General features: G+C 37.7%; 2 protein-coding genes across 6 annotated transcripts; one reads left to right on the forward strand and one right to left on the reverse strand.

Annotated features, from left to right (window-relative positions):
* Window positions 1–311: 311 nt before the first annotated feature.
* Window positions 312–2,692, forward strand: cisd2 (CDGSH iron sulfur domain 2). Its single transcript, XM_087783708.1, has 3 exons — window positions 312–545; window positions 1,577–1,791; window positions 2,367–2,692. The coding sequence occupies exons 1-3, from the start codon at window positions 443–445 to the stop codon at window positions 2,454–2,456; spliced, it is 408 nt and encodes a 135-aa protein (XP_087639834.1). The 5' UTR covers window positions 312–442; the 3' UTR covers window positions 2,457–2,692.
* Window positions 2,693–3,572: 880 nt separating this feature from the next.
* On the reverse strand, window positions 3,573–17,814 carry LOC148089402 (sodium/hydrogen exchanger 9B2). Of its 5 annotated transcripts, none has more exons than XM_087806557.1 (13): window positions 17,636–17,814; window positions 14,236–14,506; window positions 12,750–12,951; window positions 11,771–11,941; window positions 10,659–10,801; window positions 8,200–8,327; window positions 7,336–7,511; window positions 7,139–7,245; window positions 6,880–7,029; window positions 6,643–6,751; window positions 5,336–5,472; window positions 5,067–5,250; window positions 3,573–4,907 (listed from the first exon to the last, which is right to left on the reverse strand). In XM_087806557.1, the coding sequence occupies exons 2-13, from the start codon at window positions 14,368–14,370 to the stop codon at window positions 4,846–4,848; spliced, it is 1,704 nt and encodes a 567-aa protein (XP_087662683.1). In that variant the 5' UTR covers window positions 14,371–14,506; window positions 17,636–17,814; the 3' UTR covers window positions 3,573–4,845. The 5 variants fall into 5 exon arrangements, with proteins under 5 accessions (XP_087662683.1, XP_087662674.1, XP_087662658.1 ...); XM_087806548.1 differs by having other exon boundaries at window positions 5,028–5,250; XM_087806532.1 differs by having other exon boundaries at window positions 5,028–5,250; window positions 7,139–7,511; window positions 14,236–14,503.
* Window positions 17,815–17,847: the final 33 nt, after the last annotated feature.

The raw sequence follows: 17,847 nt of genomic DNA on the forward strand, positions 1-17,847 counted from the left end.
GTATTTATATAGCGCTTTTCCAGACCAGGGTCACAAAGCGCTTAAAAAATCAAAACAATATTTGTGAGGATCCTTATGGTACAAAAGAAGAAATAATATATAATATAATAAGAATTATTTTTGCAATTTACGGAAACAAAATTACAAAAGAATAACTTCCGATTTCAGCGAACTACACAGAGACTACCGCCATTGTGCCGCCCTCCAATCAGATGGCACCAACTCCTCGCACGCTGATTGGCTTTTAAAACCGAAACGTCACTGGTCACCACTTTTTTTTTACGGCTATTCAGGAAACGATCTACGCTTTTTCCTGGTTCACTTCAAATGACATGCATCGGATTTGCGTACCGGTTGACGGATCGTTCTTAAGAACACAACGACGTAAACAGAGGAGACAGTAAAAAAAAAAAAAGCTTCTCCATCAAAAGAATAATCCAAGATGTTTTTAGAAAGCATTTCAAAGATCGTTAAAGTCCAGCTGCCTGCGTACCTGAAGAAGCTTCCTCTTCCAGAGACGATCGGCGGATTTGCAAGGTTAACAGGTACGACTGAAAAGTACTGAGAACAGTTTTTCCTGCACAAAAACTTTCACCTTCAGTCGTCAAACATGTCATTTTGGTGAACCATAACAAACACGATGATCCATGTTTTTGATGCTTCGAATCTATCGTTCAACGACTAAATAGTTGTCAGCTGATCTTTAGCTGAATATTTATAATTTATCACTCAATTCAATGGTCTTGCAAATTAATTTCGTTTGCTTTTCAGTCGCTACATTAGTGCATTTTGTTATAATACTGAAATACTTGCGTAAAATTCCCGCATTTATATGTTTTTTTTTGTAATATTAAAAAATAAAAATAGTAGACAACAGTAATAGACAAACTTTGCTTGTAAATATAAAATAAAATCATCACTAAAAATTGTGCGGAAGTCTGTTTTTACAGATATATATATATATTTATAAATATAACACAACTTAAAAAGTGTATTAGTTGTTCTTTGTGCTTCATGGATCTACTTCAAGAAACATCTTAAGACATTTTTATTTGTTCAGGCTTTTCCTTGATTTTCTGGAACTCCTGTGTTGTTCTCTGTGTTATCTTGACCTTTAAAGTATATATTTTATTGAGTTTTGTTTTGATTGTTTTATTGTTTGTGACCCTGGTCTGTGAAAGCTCTCTATGAATATAATTTACTTACAGCTGACGATACTTTTGCATACACAGCTGTTCCCTTATGATCATGTTTTCCTATGTTTCGTTCCTCACTGGTCAGTTTAATGAAATTCACTGCATGTCTTCAAAAGCGGGTTTTCATTTTTAGCTCAAATGCACTTTAATTCAGGTGCTTATCTATAACTACTTTTTTTTTAATCTAATCTTAAGATCTGATACAATGCTGCATTTTTCACAAGTATATGAAACAATAATGAATTCCCATGAAATCATATCAATTTACCATCTACAGATGGATAAGAAACACTCATCCATCACATATCATACTTTATTCTTTCACCTCTGGTAGAAAATAAATGGCTGGGATAAACAATCTTTTTTTTTTTTTTTTCCAGTGTCCGAGTGGCTCCGCCTCTTACCCCTTCTTGGTATCCTGGCTCTGCTTGGCTATCTGACCATCCGACCTTTCCTCCCCAAAAAGAAGAAGCAGCGAGACTGCCTCATCAACCTGAAAGTCCAGAAAGAAAACCCTAAAGTGGTGAACGAGATCGACATCGAGGATTTAAACAGCTCCAATGTTTGCTACTGCCGCTGCTGGCGTTCCAAAACTGTAAGTCAAACTTCTTCTTAATTTCTAAGTAAAAATTTGAATTTCACTGGATCGTCGGGTTTGACCATGAATAGATCTGAAAGTAAGAACCAGAATTCTAAAGTTGATCCTGAAAGAAACTGGCAGCCAGTGAAGAGTTTTAAGGATCGGGGAAATGTGAGTTCTTCTACTAGAGCAGGTCAGAATTCTCGCTGCAGAGTTTTGTATTAACTACAGGCGAGACAACTCCTTCTTGTTTAGACGCGAAAATAAACTGTTTAAATAGTAATAAATTAGAAGACACAAACACATGGATTACAAGCTCCAGATCGTGTTTTTACAATTCTAAAAAATAACAATTCCGTCGGAGCCACATTATATCCTCTGAATGAAAGATGAACAATATTAATATACATATTGTTTCAAAGACGAAAAGTGAGAATATATTCTAAAATATTATGTTGTTGAAACTGAAGCAGTCATTTTGTGGATTTAAACATAAAGAGAATAAAGATTAAACCAAAACTTGTTCCCTTTTTTTACCTACTTTCATCTTTTTAATGTTTTGGTTTTTTCCCTGTTGTTTTCTGTTTCAGTTCCCAGTCTGTGACAAGTCTCACCTAAAACACAACGCGCTGACCGGAGACAACGTGGGTCCGCTGATATTGAAAAAGAAGATTTTATAATCACTCCCTGCGATACTAGCTGTCCATGTGCAAACTTTATCACGTACTGTGGGTTGTGGGGTTTTTTACATGCATTTATTTAACACAGCTCTCAGCTTCAACCCTTTTTGTCTCTTAATGAATCGTTTATTTGTGAAATGCATTCTCTTTAAAGCCTCAACATTTCAGGTTTTTGGATTTCTTTGTAACACAACAGGACCAGAAACACATCATGACTCATAAAAACAATAACGTAAGAGATTGTTCTGCTTCATTTTTTTCTCTTGTTTGTTTGTAGCTTAACGTGTTATTGTGTGAATGCTGAAGGCGGCAAGATCCACTTTTTCCTCTTCTGACTTGAACTTTGTACTGGATCTCCTCCTGCAAATTGTATCTATCGATTTGAACCCATCAAAGTTTTATCAATTCAGCTCATTCCTGAAATGCAGGCTATGTTCTAGCTTTCTTTTATCTCTTCAACTCTTTTTTTCTATTCCTCCTTTCACTTGAATGGGGAAAACTCATGTTTTAACTCCTTCCACTTTGACCTTCAGGTACATTCATCTACTCAAACTTCATTATACTTTAAAAACACTTTTGCCTACTTACTACCACTACTACTACTTTACTACTTATTCTACTACTACTTATTCTACTTCTAGTACTCCTACTACTACTTCTTTTACCCCCACTTCTACTACTAATTCTACTACTTCTACTATTTATATTTCTAAGTATTATTCTACTACCACCTCTACTTTTTCTTCTACTCCCTCTACTACTTCTTTTACTTCTACTACAAATTCTACTTTTTTCTTCTTCCTTTTCTTCTGTTTTCTTCTTCTCAACCTTTTTCAGTTTATTTCAATGTTCTCACATAAGTCTTTCTTCTTCATGCCATCATTTCAGCCGTTTCCACACATTTTTACTTTACATACTGTACATACATACATACTTTACATATTCAGCATTCACACTCGATTTCTTCTGGAAATGCAGTTCTTATAGTTATTCTAGTTATGTTTCTCTGTCAGGACTCTTAGAGATTCTAAGTGACTCAAGAACGTCGCGGCATTAGAAACGCACTCGGAAACAAAAATCCATGTTTATAAAATTTATTAGCGAAAGGTAAAAAACAATAATTACAATTGTCTTAATAACGCTATTTCTTTTTGTTTATTTTACAACACTTGCTAATTTATCTGACAAAACATTTACAGCAGATAAACACAAAATAACTTTATGAAATCACACTGCACAGTAGAAACATTTTTAAATAAATCATTCCATAATTTCCAGATAAATAAGTCTCTGGTATGATAAGAGAATTATCGTAGTGATGAAGGTTTACAAAAATAACTTTGGTTATTACCTGAGTGTTGCTTTGCTGCTTGAACCAACAACACAGCCCTCATTTAAGAGACACGTCACACAAAACATTCATCTGCTGAATTTTCAAACATTCTACAAATGTTGCTACCAAGAGCACTCAATAAATAAGATACCACTCTGCATTATAAAATTGTAAACAATATCCTCTAGAAAATTATTACAGATAAAAAAAAAAAAACGCAGGTCACTTTTGAGGTGAACGACACCTCAGATGTGAACACTAGAGCAAAACACACACAAAAAACTACTCGTGGAAAAGAAACAACAAAAAAAACAACCTGTTATGTTCATCTCTGTTTATCATCAACGGTTTATAATCCTTCTTTCTAGCTTGAGCATCACTTCAAATCAAATCATTATCTCTTATTCTTCAAAGAGCAATGTAAGTTTTTGTAAATGTTTTGCCATATTATGCTTTTTTTTCCCCCCCCAAACATGCTTATTTTGGCAACAAAACAGAATTGGCCACTTGAACAGCTTTATGATTAAAATAATAATCAGTAAAACATTTTTAACGCCACATTTGTCAATTTTGATACGAAATACAAACAAATACTGGTCGAGTGTGTCGATTATTTATCTTTTCAGGTGATCGGACTCACTCGCCTTCTTCTAATTTCCATAATTCCCATTTTAAATATCTTTGTCTTAAACAAGGCAAAACCTAATACCAAGTTGCATCAACCGCTCAAGTGTGTGTGGTTGTGTTTTTGAAGTGTGACTCGTGAGTGGAGACGGAGCTGACATGATTGATGATGATTTACCGGCTGAGCTACTGAACTGTAAGAGCCCGGAGAAAAGGATTGTGGGTACAAGTGGATGAGCGATGGGGTGAGGGACTTAAGAGAAGAACTGAGAAGCTTCCTCCTCTCTAGGAGGGAAGGGGCCACAGTTACTGGGGCCTCTGGGCGTCTTTGAACCGTCTGCTGCTCCAGCGATACGATATATTATGGTACTAAAAATTGTGATCTTGTAGTACGCGTGTATTCAAAAGAGAGTAGAGCGGCTCTGACTGGCGTCAAAGAGTACTTTCATAGGTAACAGGGGTTTCATTGTCATCTTCTGTTCCTGCTTCCGCACCTGAAGAACAACAAAATGAAATGTATTCAAATATAATTCAGCAGCATCCAACAGAGCTGGCAGACAGACAGATTTGCGAGCTCCAACTACGACATTACGAGAGTGCGGTCCTTGACGTACCCAGGAAGAAAGACGATAAATTCGGTTTGACTCGCTCACCGCAGATTGAGTTTTTGGGTTTCTGGAGGAGTCGAGGCCCGGCCAGCCCTATGATCAGAGCTCCTATGGGGGCGGTGATGAGGATGGAGAGGACGGCCACGGTCAGCACGATGAGGCCGTAATCCACCAGCTCCTGGTTGTCTCTGGACCGGGCCATGTCCAGAGCTGTGGAGCCTATAGCAGCCTGATGTGGACGGAGGAGATCTTTAACATTTCATTGCATGCGATGGCTTCGGAGTGACGACGGGGGGGGGAATTTGGTGGCAAACCTGAACTGTAGCTTTAGGCATCCACGCAAGTGCGATGAAGATTTTTTCCTTCAGATTAAAACCGGCTTTCAGCACACACACGTAGGTGAACAGCAGTCGTACCAGCAGGGCCATGAGCAGACAAGCCACACCAAGACCTTAAACCACAACAGAAATGTCATATAATTGTATATATATATATATATATATATACATACACATACAATTGATGAACACATGTGGAATTATGTACTTTACAAAATCAGCGTGAAATAACTGAAAACTTGTCCTATATTCTAGTTTAACTGGTGATAGTGGCTTCCAGTGATCACTTTCAGGGTTGTTTATGTTCCTCGCAAATTCCTCATTTGTTGTCAAACAGTTATTGTTTGCAGGTTATATGATGAACATAGTTTTCAATTCAACTGTTTTTTTTTGCAGATAATCATAAAAAACTTTATTGAAGTTAATATAATGTAGTTGAATATGTGGTAAGTTTTGCCTTGTTATTCAATGCACGACTACAGTATGTATCAATGCAATGGGTGCATCCCTAGTTTAGTTCTTTAGTGACAGAAAACATGGACTCTTTATCTTTTAAGCGCAAGTCACCATGGCTTCCTGAACTTAAACAGTACGTCCGAAGTCCTGTGGTAGAATCAATTGAATTTTCTTTGTCCATCCATACTATCCTCAAATTGATTAAATCTGATATCACTCACAATTTACTGTACTGCACTGCTTTTTACGTGATAAAACAGCGTCATCCTTTCACATCATCATCACATCACAATCCTTTATTTGTCCCGCGAGGGGAAATTCGGTTTAAACAGCAATATACAAAAAAATAAAAACACCCAGAAATAAAAATAAAATGAAAAAAATCTAAATAGAATAGAATACAAATCTGCCCTATATTATATATATACACTAACATATTTACAAAAATAACAAGAAGAAAAGGTGCAGTTAAATATTATCTGGCTGTGTTCTTGTTGTGGAGTCTGATGGCAGTAGGGAGGAAGGACCTGCGGTACCTCTCCCTCACACACCTGGGATGGAGCATCCTATCACTGATGGAGCTCCTCAATGCCCTCAGTGTGTGCTGGAGAGGGTGAGATAAGTTCTTCCTCATGGAGGCCAGCTTGCTCTGTATCCTCCTCCCAGACACTTTAACACACTCATGACAACAAAAAACATCAAAGTAATCTAAATGTAATTCATTTTCTTTGTATAGTTTTGTTAACAAGGAATGACAACTTCATTATGTCAGGACACTTCCCAGCTGCCTCGTCTGTGTTTGTTTTGTGTTTGTTTTATTGACTCACCGACTTTCAGTCCCTCCAGCTCAGCAACTCTAATTTCTGCTCCTATTAGTCCAAAGAGCAGCGGCTGGAAGATATCCCACGCCCAGCTGACCACCTCTTCCACACGAGCCTTGCATTCAACAGTGAGAAAAAAAATTTAGTTTGTTGCAGAAAAAGTTGAATTGAATTACTTTTTAAACTTAAATCGTTTATAAGATGGACTAATTGGGTATTTGAAATAATATTTTTAGGGGGCACCTTTTCAACACCCCATCCAATGCCAGCAATGAATGCCAGCACCAGCGTGCACAGGCCTCCAGAGCCCGGAAACCCGGCGACGGAGCTGCCGAAGACGGCAAACACAGAGAGGCCGAGCACCAAGAACGAGCGCTTCATCACTAAATGTTTCTGGAAAAGAACAGAAGGACATTTAGATGACTTGTATCTGATGAACCTCATCTATATATGGAGGTTTTAAAATTGTGGATGACTCCGGAATACTTGACGGAATCTCTACCTGGTCCAGACTTGGGAAGTATTGGATGAGAAAACCGAGAAGAATCCCTGCAAGCAGGCCGCCGCCCACCTCCAGAACGCCTCTCAAAAGGTTGTACCAAGTGGAGCCTTTTTGAGCAAAGCAGCAATGAATTCCGTTACATATCTGACATAACTCAAAACACATCGCATGGCAGTGAAAAAATGAGGAGAACTCACCGGTGGAAAACGCCATGCCTAAGCATGTGGTGAAGCCCGTGATGGCGAGAATGTCGTCAAAGCTGCCGGCCGCCATCAGCAGCGTTGGGATGCCCTGCTCCAGTCCATAGCCACCCTTCTGCAGCAACAGCATGGAAGGAACCACCACGGCTGGAGAAACCGCTCCGAGCACAAACCTGGACGATCGATCATGTCGTTATGTTTAAAAAATGTACTCAAGTTCGTGTTTTTTTGCATTCCTTATTACAAAGCTAGAATTTACGAGACCATGACAGATGTCAGTTTTACATACCAACCCTTAAAACGACATCACACCACTTTTCAAGAGCTAATATCTCACAAATGTACTGTAAGTTCTGACACAATTTGATATCATGCATTTGCTTTTTTTTTTATCATAACTTTACTACCCTTTAACATAATACATTTTTTAGAGGACATATAAAAATATTAAACTGGATGATAAACAAGTTGGCCCAAGGGGGTTTAAAGAAAATCCTGTAGTACTTTATGTTGCAGATTTAAACTACTTTCTATGTAGAATTTTTAAGACTTTTTTTATAATTCTTGGGAAAAACAATGTTGCATTGTGCCTTTAACAGAGCAAAATGAAAAAGATTTAAAGAGGAATATGTCTGATATGGGAAATATATGTCATGTTGATAAGATATGATGATTTTAAAAGGGAAGTGGGAATGTAAATTATTTTATAATCCTCAGGCGTGACTGGATTACAATGTGCTCTACATTCTACAATCACCCTGTAACTTTAGCGTTTAAGCCTGGAAACTGAAAACTGTGTAAAAGATTGTTGTGTTGGAAGTGACGATAAAGTTTGCTCTCAATAGATAAAGCGGTAATTACCCGAGGATGAAACCCCACACCCAGGGCAGACCCAAGAGGAAGTGCGAAACCAGAGCAAGCGTGCAGGCTTCTATTATGCACGGGCCCATTGCCATGCGTAGACACACCGATTTGAGTTTTCTCAGCGCCTGGTGAGGAGAATAAACTCGTTAGATCGCACTTAAAAACATTATTTTATTCTCTTGTGCTGTGAAAGATGCAATGATCTGGTTATATGGAAATATGTTTAAAAGGAAATGGGTAAAGTGGTTCAAACAACCTTCTCAATAATGTAAGTAAGTAAGTAATTTTTATTTGTATAGCGCTTTTCCAGACCAGGGTCACAAAGCGCTTAAACAATCAAAACAATATTCAATAAAGTATATACTTTAAAGGGCAAGATAAAACTGATAACACAACAGGAGTTCCAGAAAATCAAGGAAAAGCCTGAACAAATAAAAACATCTTAAGATGTTTCTTAAAGTCAGTAGATCATCAAACACAGAAAGAGAGGAAGATCGTTCCAAAGCTTAGGAGCAACAGCCTGGAAGGATTTCTCTCCTCTGGTCCTGAATCGTGTTCAGGAACCATCAGTAGATTCTGATCCACAGACCTCAGAGCCCGAGCTGGGGTGTAAGGCTGGATCAGATCAGTGATGTAAGGAGGAGTCTGACCATGAATAGATCTGAAAGTAAGAACCAGAATTTTAAAGTTGATCCTGAAAGAAACTGGAAGCCAGTGAAGAGTTTTAAGGATCGGAGAAATGCGAGTTCTTCTACTTGAGCCGGTTATGCTGCAGAGTTCTAAATCAACTGCAGGCGATACAGCTCCTTCTTGTTAAGACATGAAAATAAACTGTTACAATAGTACAGACGAGAAGAAACAAACGCATGGAATACAAGCTCCAGATCATGTTCCGACAACATTTTCCTAAGTTTAGAGATTTTTCTCAGTTGAAGGAAACTGTTTCTGGTCAGTTTTCTGCAGTGTTGAACTAAAGACATGTCTTTATCAAATACAACACCCAGGTTTCTCGGGCTCATTTTGACAGACTGACATAAGTCACCCAAGTACTGACTCAACCCTGGAACCTTATCATCAGGAGCAATCACCAGAGTTTCAGTTTTGTCCACATTTAGCTAATAATGGAGACCTGAACAGCTCCCATAAGGCTTTGCCGCCCAGCCAACCAATCACAGCTGTTGAAGACTTCAAATAGCAGCATAGACGTTCTGTAGAATGTAAATACAGTATAGTAGTGACCAGTCAGCCGACATTAAATAGATCCATGTTTAAAGGCATCACTGTTTTGTTGGCACCATAAGTAAAGTGGATGCTGAAATGAGTGCCTCAAAGAAAGTTCTGCGGTTGTGTTGAAGTTCATCTGCTGCTCAAATAAATCACATGTCTTGTTGTAAACAGTGTGAAATATCAGTTTGTCCAGGAGAAATACTAGAAAGAAATCCCAAGCCACTCTCTTGATGTGGAGGATTATTTGTTCTACCTCTCCTGAAAGACTGAGCTCTGCACCTACACTGGATATTATACCAGAGCCATAAAAAAAGACCCTAGAGCCACATCTACAAGGCCTAGGGCTGTGTATTTGCAAGAATCTGGCAATATGATAAACATGTGACGGTACTGTAGCAACAACGATATATTGTTTGTATTGTTTAAGAACCTTTTTCTTTTTTTGGCACGGAGGAAATGACAGAAGTTCAATTGCACCAAACAAATGAATAAATGCTCTGAATATTTAATTGTTAATTGCAAAATAAAACATAGAATTATCTTCTTTTATACACACACTATTGTAATGTAAACCATAAAATAACTTTAAAATCCCATTTTATATTAATTCAAAGTCGTTTTGCTTATTGAAAGAGTGCTATTGAATATCGAGTCATCAATCCTGTAAGTCTCCACCTCCAAATGACTTGTTGTATAAACAAAGCGGGGCGTGATCACAGCAGGCTGGAGGAGGAGTGAAGCCATTATTACAATATAATGGACTTTGCTCTCGTAACCCCTCATTCGCTAAGATTTCAGACGGGGGAGAACTTTATCAAGTAATAAGTTCAAAACATGGTCATGATGAGAGACTTACTGCATCTTGGAGAGGAAGACTTCAACATTTGAATCATGGGAGTGAGTCAGGAGAGTTGGGTTTTGATATTAGTTGTCCTTTAAATGTCTTTTTTGACTCGTAGAATCATCCCGGTCGGAGAGTTGAAAGTCTCACTTGCTAATTGTGGTCGTCGGCTCACAAAAGTGTCTGGAATAAACATCACAAGGAGGCTCTAAACCCTGCATTCACGAACGCCTCATCTGCAACCTTCAAATGTCAACATTTACATAAAGACTTGCAGGACAAATAATTCAATTCAAAGCCCTTTTGATTCATCAATCTCCCATTTCCACTGCTACGCTTCTGACGAAAGTTTGAAATGCAAAATAGTTCCGGAACAATTTATACTCACAGAGGGATCCAGGCCGAGCCCGGCTCTGGCCAGAATGATGGCCAGAGCAATGTTCCTCAGGGAGGCCGACCACCTGTAGTCGATGTAAACCCAATCTGTTACAACCGGGATGTTTCTCAGCGTCAGGCCCATCAGCAGCATACCTGCATCACAGGGAAAGTATTAGCTTTGTTTTCCCTCGAAATTACATATTTTCTTTCCCACATGTAACGCTCTATACAGTGGCAGCTGGTGAGAAATATTTTAGGTGGGGCTCTTTTCCAGTACATCCCCCCCCATGCTATATATTACATGTGAAAATCAACACATTAATAGTAAGTAAATAAGGGTTATGTGTAAAGCGCCTTTAACCTTATCACTTTAAGTTAATGATGGATAATAATGTTTATTGTGGTCCTTGTTTCTTTCCAAATGAAAACATATTTTAATTATACTTTTATATACTCTTATTTGTTTAGGCTTTTCCTTGATTTTCTGGAAATCCTGTTGTGTTATCAGTTTTATCTTGACCTTTAAAGTATACACTTTTTTTGAATATTGTTTTGATTGTTTAAGCGCTTTGTGACCCTGGTCTGGAAAAGCGCTATACAAATAAAAATGACTTACTTACTTATATACATCATACAGAACAAACCAAGTTATTAAAAAAATAAAAACCAACCGGTTGTATGTGCCGGAACAATAGATATACTTTCTACCAAATCATCACGAATGCACAGAAATATACTGCAAAGAAAATAAAATTGTATTTATGAATAAGTATTACTGAACGAATAAACTAACCAATTAAACTACTAATAACAGAAAAAAAAAGTCAAACTAAAATGTCGGGAGAGGGACTTGAATCGGCGAAACTTCACGCGGTGAAATTTAATTAAGAACTATAAAACGATAAATAAAGTTTAAAAAAAAGGCAAATCAGTGGGATGTCGGCGCCCCAGCGCCCCCTATGGGCCAGCCGCCACTGGCTCTATACAACAGTAATTATTTGAAACTTTAGGAGGAAATAAAATAAAATATCAGATCAAGATAAATATTATATCGTGAGTTTTAGATAAAAAGTGTGAATGAATTAAAACTTTTTTTTTCACGAACAATGACCGAGTACTCACCGAGAAGTGGAGGGAAAGGTGGAAGTTTTGGGAGACGGATGAGAGCGACGATTTTGCCCCCAGCGAGTGCAGAGATGAACAACACAGTAATGCCGAATAGGTTTCCTTTCGGGAGACACTCCTTGCCCGTGATGGACCAAACCACTCCAAACAGAACCGACGCTAGAAGAACTGAGGAGGAAACAGGAAACGAATGTCATAATGAATGTTGCGCAACTGTGTACAATGTCAATTTAGTTTACATGTATGGCAGTATATCAGTGCCATCAGAATATTATATGATTTAATTTAATATTGCTAATCTCTCTTTGCGCTTGATGGAGTCTACTGACTCCTTTAAGAAACATCTTAAGACGTTTCTATTTGTTCAGGCTTTTCCTTGATTTTCTGGAACTCCTGTTGTGTTATCAGTTTTATCTTGATCTTTAAAATATATACTTTATTGAATATTGTTTTGATTGTTTAAGCACTTTGTGACCCTGGTCTGGAAAAGCACTATACAAATAAAAATTACTTACTTACTTACTAATATTTAAACTTGGAATTATTTGATTAAAATGTTTTTTTTAAGCATTGAATAGTTGTTTTTTTTAATAATTGAATGCAATCATTTCTGTATTGAAAGGTAACTTTTCTTCGTTGCTTGAATTTAAAAACTGGAATATTAAAAATGTCAAAAGTTGGACATTCCAATTTAAATAATTGCAAAATACGTTTTTTAAATCCAACAAAAAGATATAAAATATAAAACATCCAATGAAGAAATTGTTGCATGAAATTATTTAAAGAAATATTTTAATTTAATATGGCAGACATAATAATAGTTACTTTGTCATTCGTTTTTTTCACCTTCACAAGAAATATTTCATTGAGTTTCAAACATAATCTACTTTGTCAATATGCACAAAACTGACGTGTAACATGTGATCAATTCTGCACAGTTATTTCCTCTCCATGTCATGAGAAGTGATGGATTTACCTCTGGTGATCAGAGAGGCCAACAGGCCTCTGGGAGGACACGGGCAGAATCTTTGCAGCAAAGGGCAGCAGATAAGTGGCGGTTCTGTGTTTGTGCCGGCATCCACCACAGGGTTCCGAGGAAGAAAATAAGTTGTTTCTTCAGTGACATTTGGAGTGGAGCAGCGCCGGACCACCACCTGGATCTGGTTGACATTCAAGTGCTGTGGCAGAAAAAGGATGTTGAGAAAAACATTTCTGTATGATTGATTCACGTCTGGTACATGATGCAGTAGAAGGGAACCAGACGGAGCTCATACATAGATAGTGTTGGGAGTAGTTATTGAACACTTGCCTCCTCTGATTCTTTCATTACTTTTGCCATTTATATCCATACAAAAATCATATAGCGATAGAACTTTACGTTATTAATCTTTCAAAATAAAAATTAACAATGGATACATGGAGGAGGTAGAACGGAACAAACATGAACTTTCACTGCATTCCTTTCTCACACGCAAATGATGCATTAAAGGACAATGCTATGGTGGGTTTAAGAATGCATGATATTTAACTAAACACTGTATGCTGGAACACTGTTTTAATTTTAAAAAATGAAGACAAAGAAAACATATGGACTTTCAAAAAATGGATATTTGTAAATGATGAGGAAGAGCCGTCTGTCAGGTAATCAGACATAAATACTTCTTTTTGTGGAGGAAAACATGCCATTATTGAATTGATAAGTGAAGTTTACATCGTGGGTTTGATTAGTTAACTGTCTGCTCTTGCTTTTTTTCAAGTTGTTTATTACTTTATGTTAAAGTTTTTTTTCTAATTGTATTATGTTTATTAGTGATTCATGTGTGTGTTAAGGTTAATGGAGAAAAATCAGTGTCCAATCCTGACGAAACAACCAAATAAATTATATAAATAAATCGCTACTTGGTTTGCAATGTCTGACAATCCTGGAACATTTTACATTACTGTTTAATTTCTTAGCTAAATGCAAACTAAAGGACTAACTCACACCAGCAAAACATTAACTCAGAAGTTGGCAGAAGTAATACACATCTTTCTTCTATGGTTGTCAAACTACTTCTTTTTTTTAAGAACAATTATAGCCGATGAAGGGCCACTGTGACACAAAAACCAAGTCTCATTGTTCAGCTACTGATACTGTTCATATCAGCCAGACGCGAGTCCTTGCCAGACGTTTTATTTCACAACATATAAACTAAAGATATCAACTCGTTCAACCTATAAGGGAGCAAAGGTTTGAAAGACGATGTCTATAAAATGAACGGTGGAGAAACCGTGAGCTCGAACTATAGTGAGGTCAAAGAGGAATCAGATGATACTTTTATCACTGAACCCATGAAGACCTGCAATAAACTAGGATAACATTAGGAAACATCTTGTTGAAAAACATGGATTTTTTGGAATGAAATCGAAAAGTTATTTGTCACAGAAACAAATTTAAAAAAAAAAATGTGTAAATGTTTTACCTCAACATGGTTTGGGGCCGGGACGAGAATCCTGTCCAGCATCGGGCTGGGAGCTGGACTAGGAGCCGGGCTCGGTGCCCGGCTGTGTGCAGGACTTGCGTCCGGCGAGGCAGGCTTGGACTGTGTCTCCTCCATGACAACTGGAAGCAGGATTCCTGGTCCACTCCCCTAAATCAGCGCTTGAAGATGAGGGGTGGAGTTTGCCATGGAAGGGAAAGTATTCCCTCTTTAACTTCCGTGAAGAACTCAGCGCTCACCACACAATGTCCTGCTGATAAAAACAGGACTTTATCAGGACTTGGGAAATTATTTTATAACAAGCTGGAACTGTCGGGGGTGGCAGCCTCAAGTAAAGATTAATTCATGACATTTACAATTGAGAATGATCAGATGAAATTGTCACAGATTATTGCAGCAGATACAGGAAATTCTGAGCTTATGTATGTATTAATTTTTAAGGAAATATTTTTGATGGGAAAGGAAAGAAATCAAATGTTAATGGCGTTTTCGCCGACAAAAATAAATAAATAAATAAAGCTAAAACCTGACCATTCATTACAGCATACAATGAGGCAAATTCCCTTCCAATTGACATATTCATAGACCTTTATTCTTGTCACATTGAAAGAATAAAATGAGTTGTTTCTGCAGGACAAGATTAAACAAACATACATACATTAAAATAATAACAAAAATAATTATGAATAAAATGATTAATGTTAGCTTAATTGTGACCCAGATATGCCCTTTTTCATAGAGCACATTAAAACATAAGCATGTAGGTCCAAACCCTGGTTTATAGTTGGATTTGTTAATGAATAATATATATTTTTAAAATGTCACTGAAATAAGCCATCTGCAATAAACCTTTGCATTATTGCATCTTTACAGGCACTTGACTCCTGGTATGTTCTACAGGCCCTTATGCAGGTGTATCCGATTCTTCGCATCTTTTCTGGCACCTCAATTTTCAAAAATCTGTGGAACTTTTGTCGGTTTCTCTGATTCTTGGCTATATATGACTGGCACATCTTCATTGGTACCTACGTTCTGACATCTTTACTGGCACCTCAGAGTTCTGGATTGTTAGCAGGCACCCCTGTGTGTTGACTCCGATTCCGGGCAACTTAACTTAAGGTAAGGTAAGGTAAAACTTTATTGATCCCTCAGGAGGTCTCCTTCGGGAAATTGTTTTTTTTCCAGTAGCCAGCAATTTTTCATAAACAATAAAAAATAATACATAAAAAATAAAATAAGAAAAGAACATAAGAGGAAGAAGAAGAAGATGACACAATCTAAGTCTAAAGATAAAGACAAAGAACATAGAGTCAAAGAAAAACAAAGACAAAGGATACAAAGACTAACATGGAACAGAACATCCAGATACTTTCACTCCACTCCTGCCCCCGAACTCAGAATTGTACAATTTAATAGCCCGAGGAATGAATGAGTCCCTGAGTCTATTAGTTTTGCACCTGGGTAGGAGCATTCGTGCACTCATTCTGCTTCTCTGCTCACTGATGACAGTGTTCAGAGGATGACTGTCATCATCCATGATGGACAGTAGTTTGTTCAATGATCTCCTCTCAGCAACTGTCACCAGTGAGTCCAGCTTCATTCCAACCACAGAGCCAGCCCTCCTGATCAACCTGTCCAACCTGTTGACACTCCTCTTGGACACATTCCCACCCCAACACACCACAGCATAGAACAGGACACTGGCCACCACAGACTGGTAGAACATGCAGACTTGCACCTCTATTGGATTCCTTTGATTCCTGTTATCTTAACTGACACTACTGATACCGAATATCAATAAAGTGACAGACTAGCATCCTGTCCAGGGTGTCCCCTGCCTCTCGCCCCATGATACTTGGATAGGCTCCAGTCTCCCCACGACCCGACATAAAGCGGTAGACAATGAATGATTATAAAAATAAAATGTAATTATATATATATATATATAATTTGACAACAATACAGCAAAGTGGTATAAGACAGCAAACATTACTAAAAAAAAGAACTCATTAAGAACGTCATATTTATTTATGAAGTAGTCTGAACACAGTGGGCAGAAAGGAGCGACATGATCCCTTAGAGGAATGGTAACTTTTGTTATTATCGTTTAAAAAATTAGTAATAGTAAGTAAGTAAGTAATTTTTATTTGTATAGCACTTTTCCAGACCAGGCTAATACAATTAATGAGCATAGTAATTCACAATATTGATCAAGGGCTTTATTTTAATACTACAATTATTCAAACGTTTTAATTATTATTTAGATAGATAGAACTTTATTGAAATTGTTTTTCCAATTACTACACAGCAATACAGACGATAATTAAATACACATAAAAAATACAAATAAGAACAAGAACAAAGTTTCTATAAAAAGAAAGTACATTGATTGGTTATTCACGACAGTAGTTTATTAAGTATTGGACGCTTGGTACAAGAAGACCCACGTTATTTTTATTTTAAAAAGAAAAAGGGGCCAAAAAGAAGTTTTATATTTACAAGGAATTAAAAAAAAAAAAAAATCCCTTCAGGTATATTTTTCCGAGCCATGAAATATTAGACAAGAAAAGTAGACGGAATGAGTGAATGATATCATCCCAGATCTGTTAACCTATTTAAGGAGCGACGTTATTATTCTGCGTGTGTCGTTCTGGGCTCTTAACCTGTGCAGGGATGAAGCGTCACTACGGTGTAGTGACACTAACGCGTTGAGCTCCACAGACGCTCCTTAATCTACTTTCAGGCGTAATCGACGCTTAAAGCTCCACCATATGTTCACTCGCTGCCCGGCAAGCAGGTTAACACACACACACACACACACACACACACGGTTAACAAATCTGGTCAGCGAGGCTGTCACAGGCGAGAGATGCAAGAGATGCGGGGGTTAAACTCCGGCGGTTTTTTTGGGGTGCGTTTTTCCAAACCACGTGACTGCTAAAAACATACACCTCGGCGCTAGTTAGCACGTTAGCTCCTTCTCCGTCGTCCCGGGGCGTTAAACACCAAAATAAGGTCAAACGAAACGTGACGACCAATAGGTTAATTGTTGACAAATCGTTTTCTGTATTTTATTTTAATTAAAAAATATTCTGTTTTGCTGTATCTCTTTAAATAACCCACTGTCAAGCTAGCTTGCTAATGTAGCTATACAGTGCTAACACATTGCTAATATTATAGGACAAAAAGGCGACAGGAAGGAGTTTTAAAACTACGGAAGCCTGTAGTGTTAAAAAGCACACAAAAAAACATGTCGTTTGGATTCAACAATACTCGGAACATTTTCGATCAGGCTGTTTAAATTAGCTTCTGTGTCCCCGGTGTGTGTCCTCCATTAAGTCCACCCCTTAAATAAAAAGGTAATAATAAAGAGCCACCTTACATTTCTTGGAGCCTGGATCATCTTCCTGAGCAGAGACGCTTCTTCATGAGGTCCCGCCGACGACAGGTCGTTGAAGACTGAGGAGGATTAGTGAAATCCATGCAGGTCCAGGAGAGACTCAAGGAGGAACTCGGTCAAGTTGTGGAAGAGTTTCAGCTACGTTTTAAAAAAAAAAAGGTTCGTTTTTCACATCGTAGTATTGTTACATTTTA

Source organism: Callionymus lyra, chromosome 1, assembly GCF_982586985.1.
Source record: "Callionymus lyra chromosome 1, fCalLyr1.hap1.1, whole genome shotgun sequence".
Taxonomy (NCBI): Eukaryota; Metazoa; Chordata; class Actinopteri; order Syngnathiformes; family Callionymidae; genus Callionymus; species Callionymus lyra.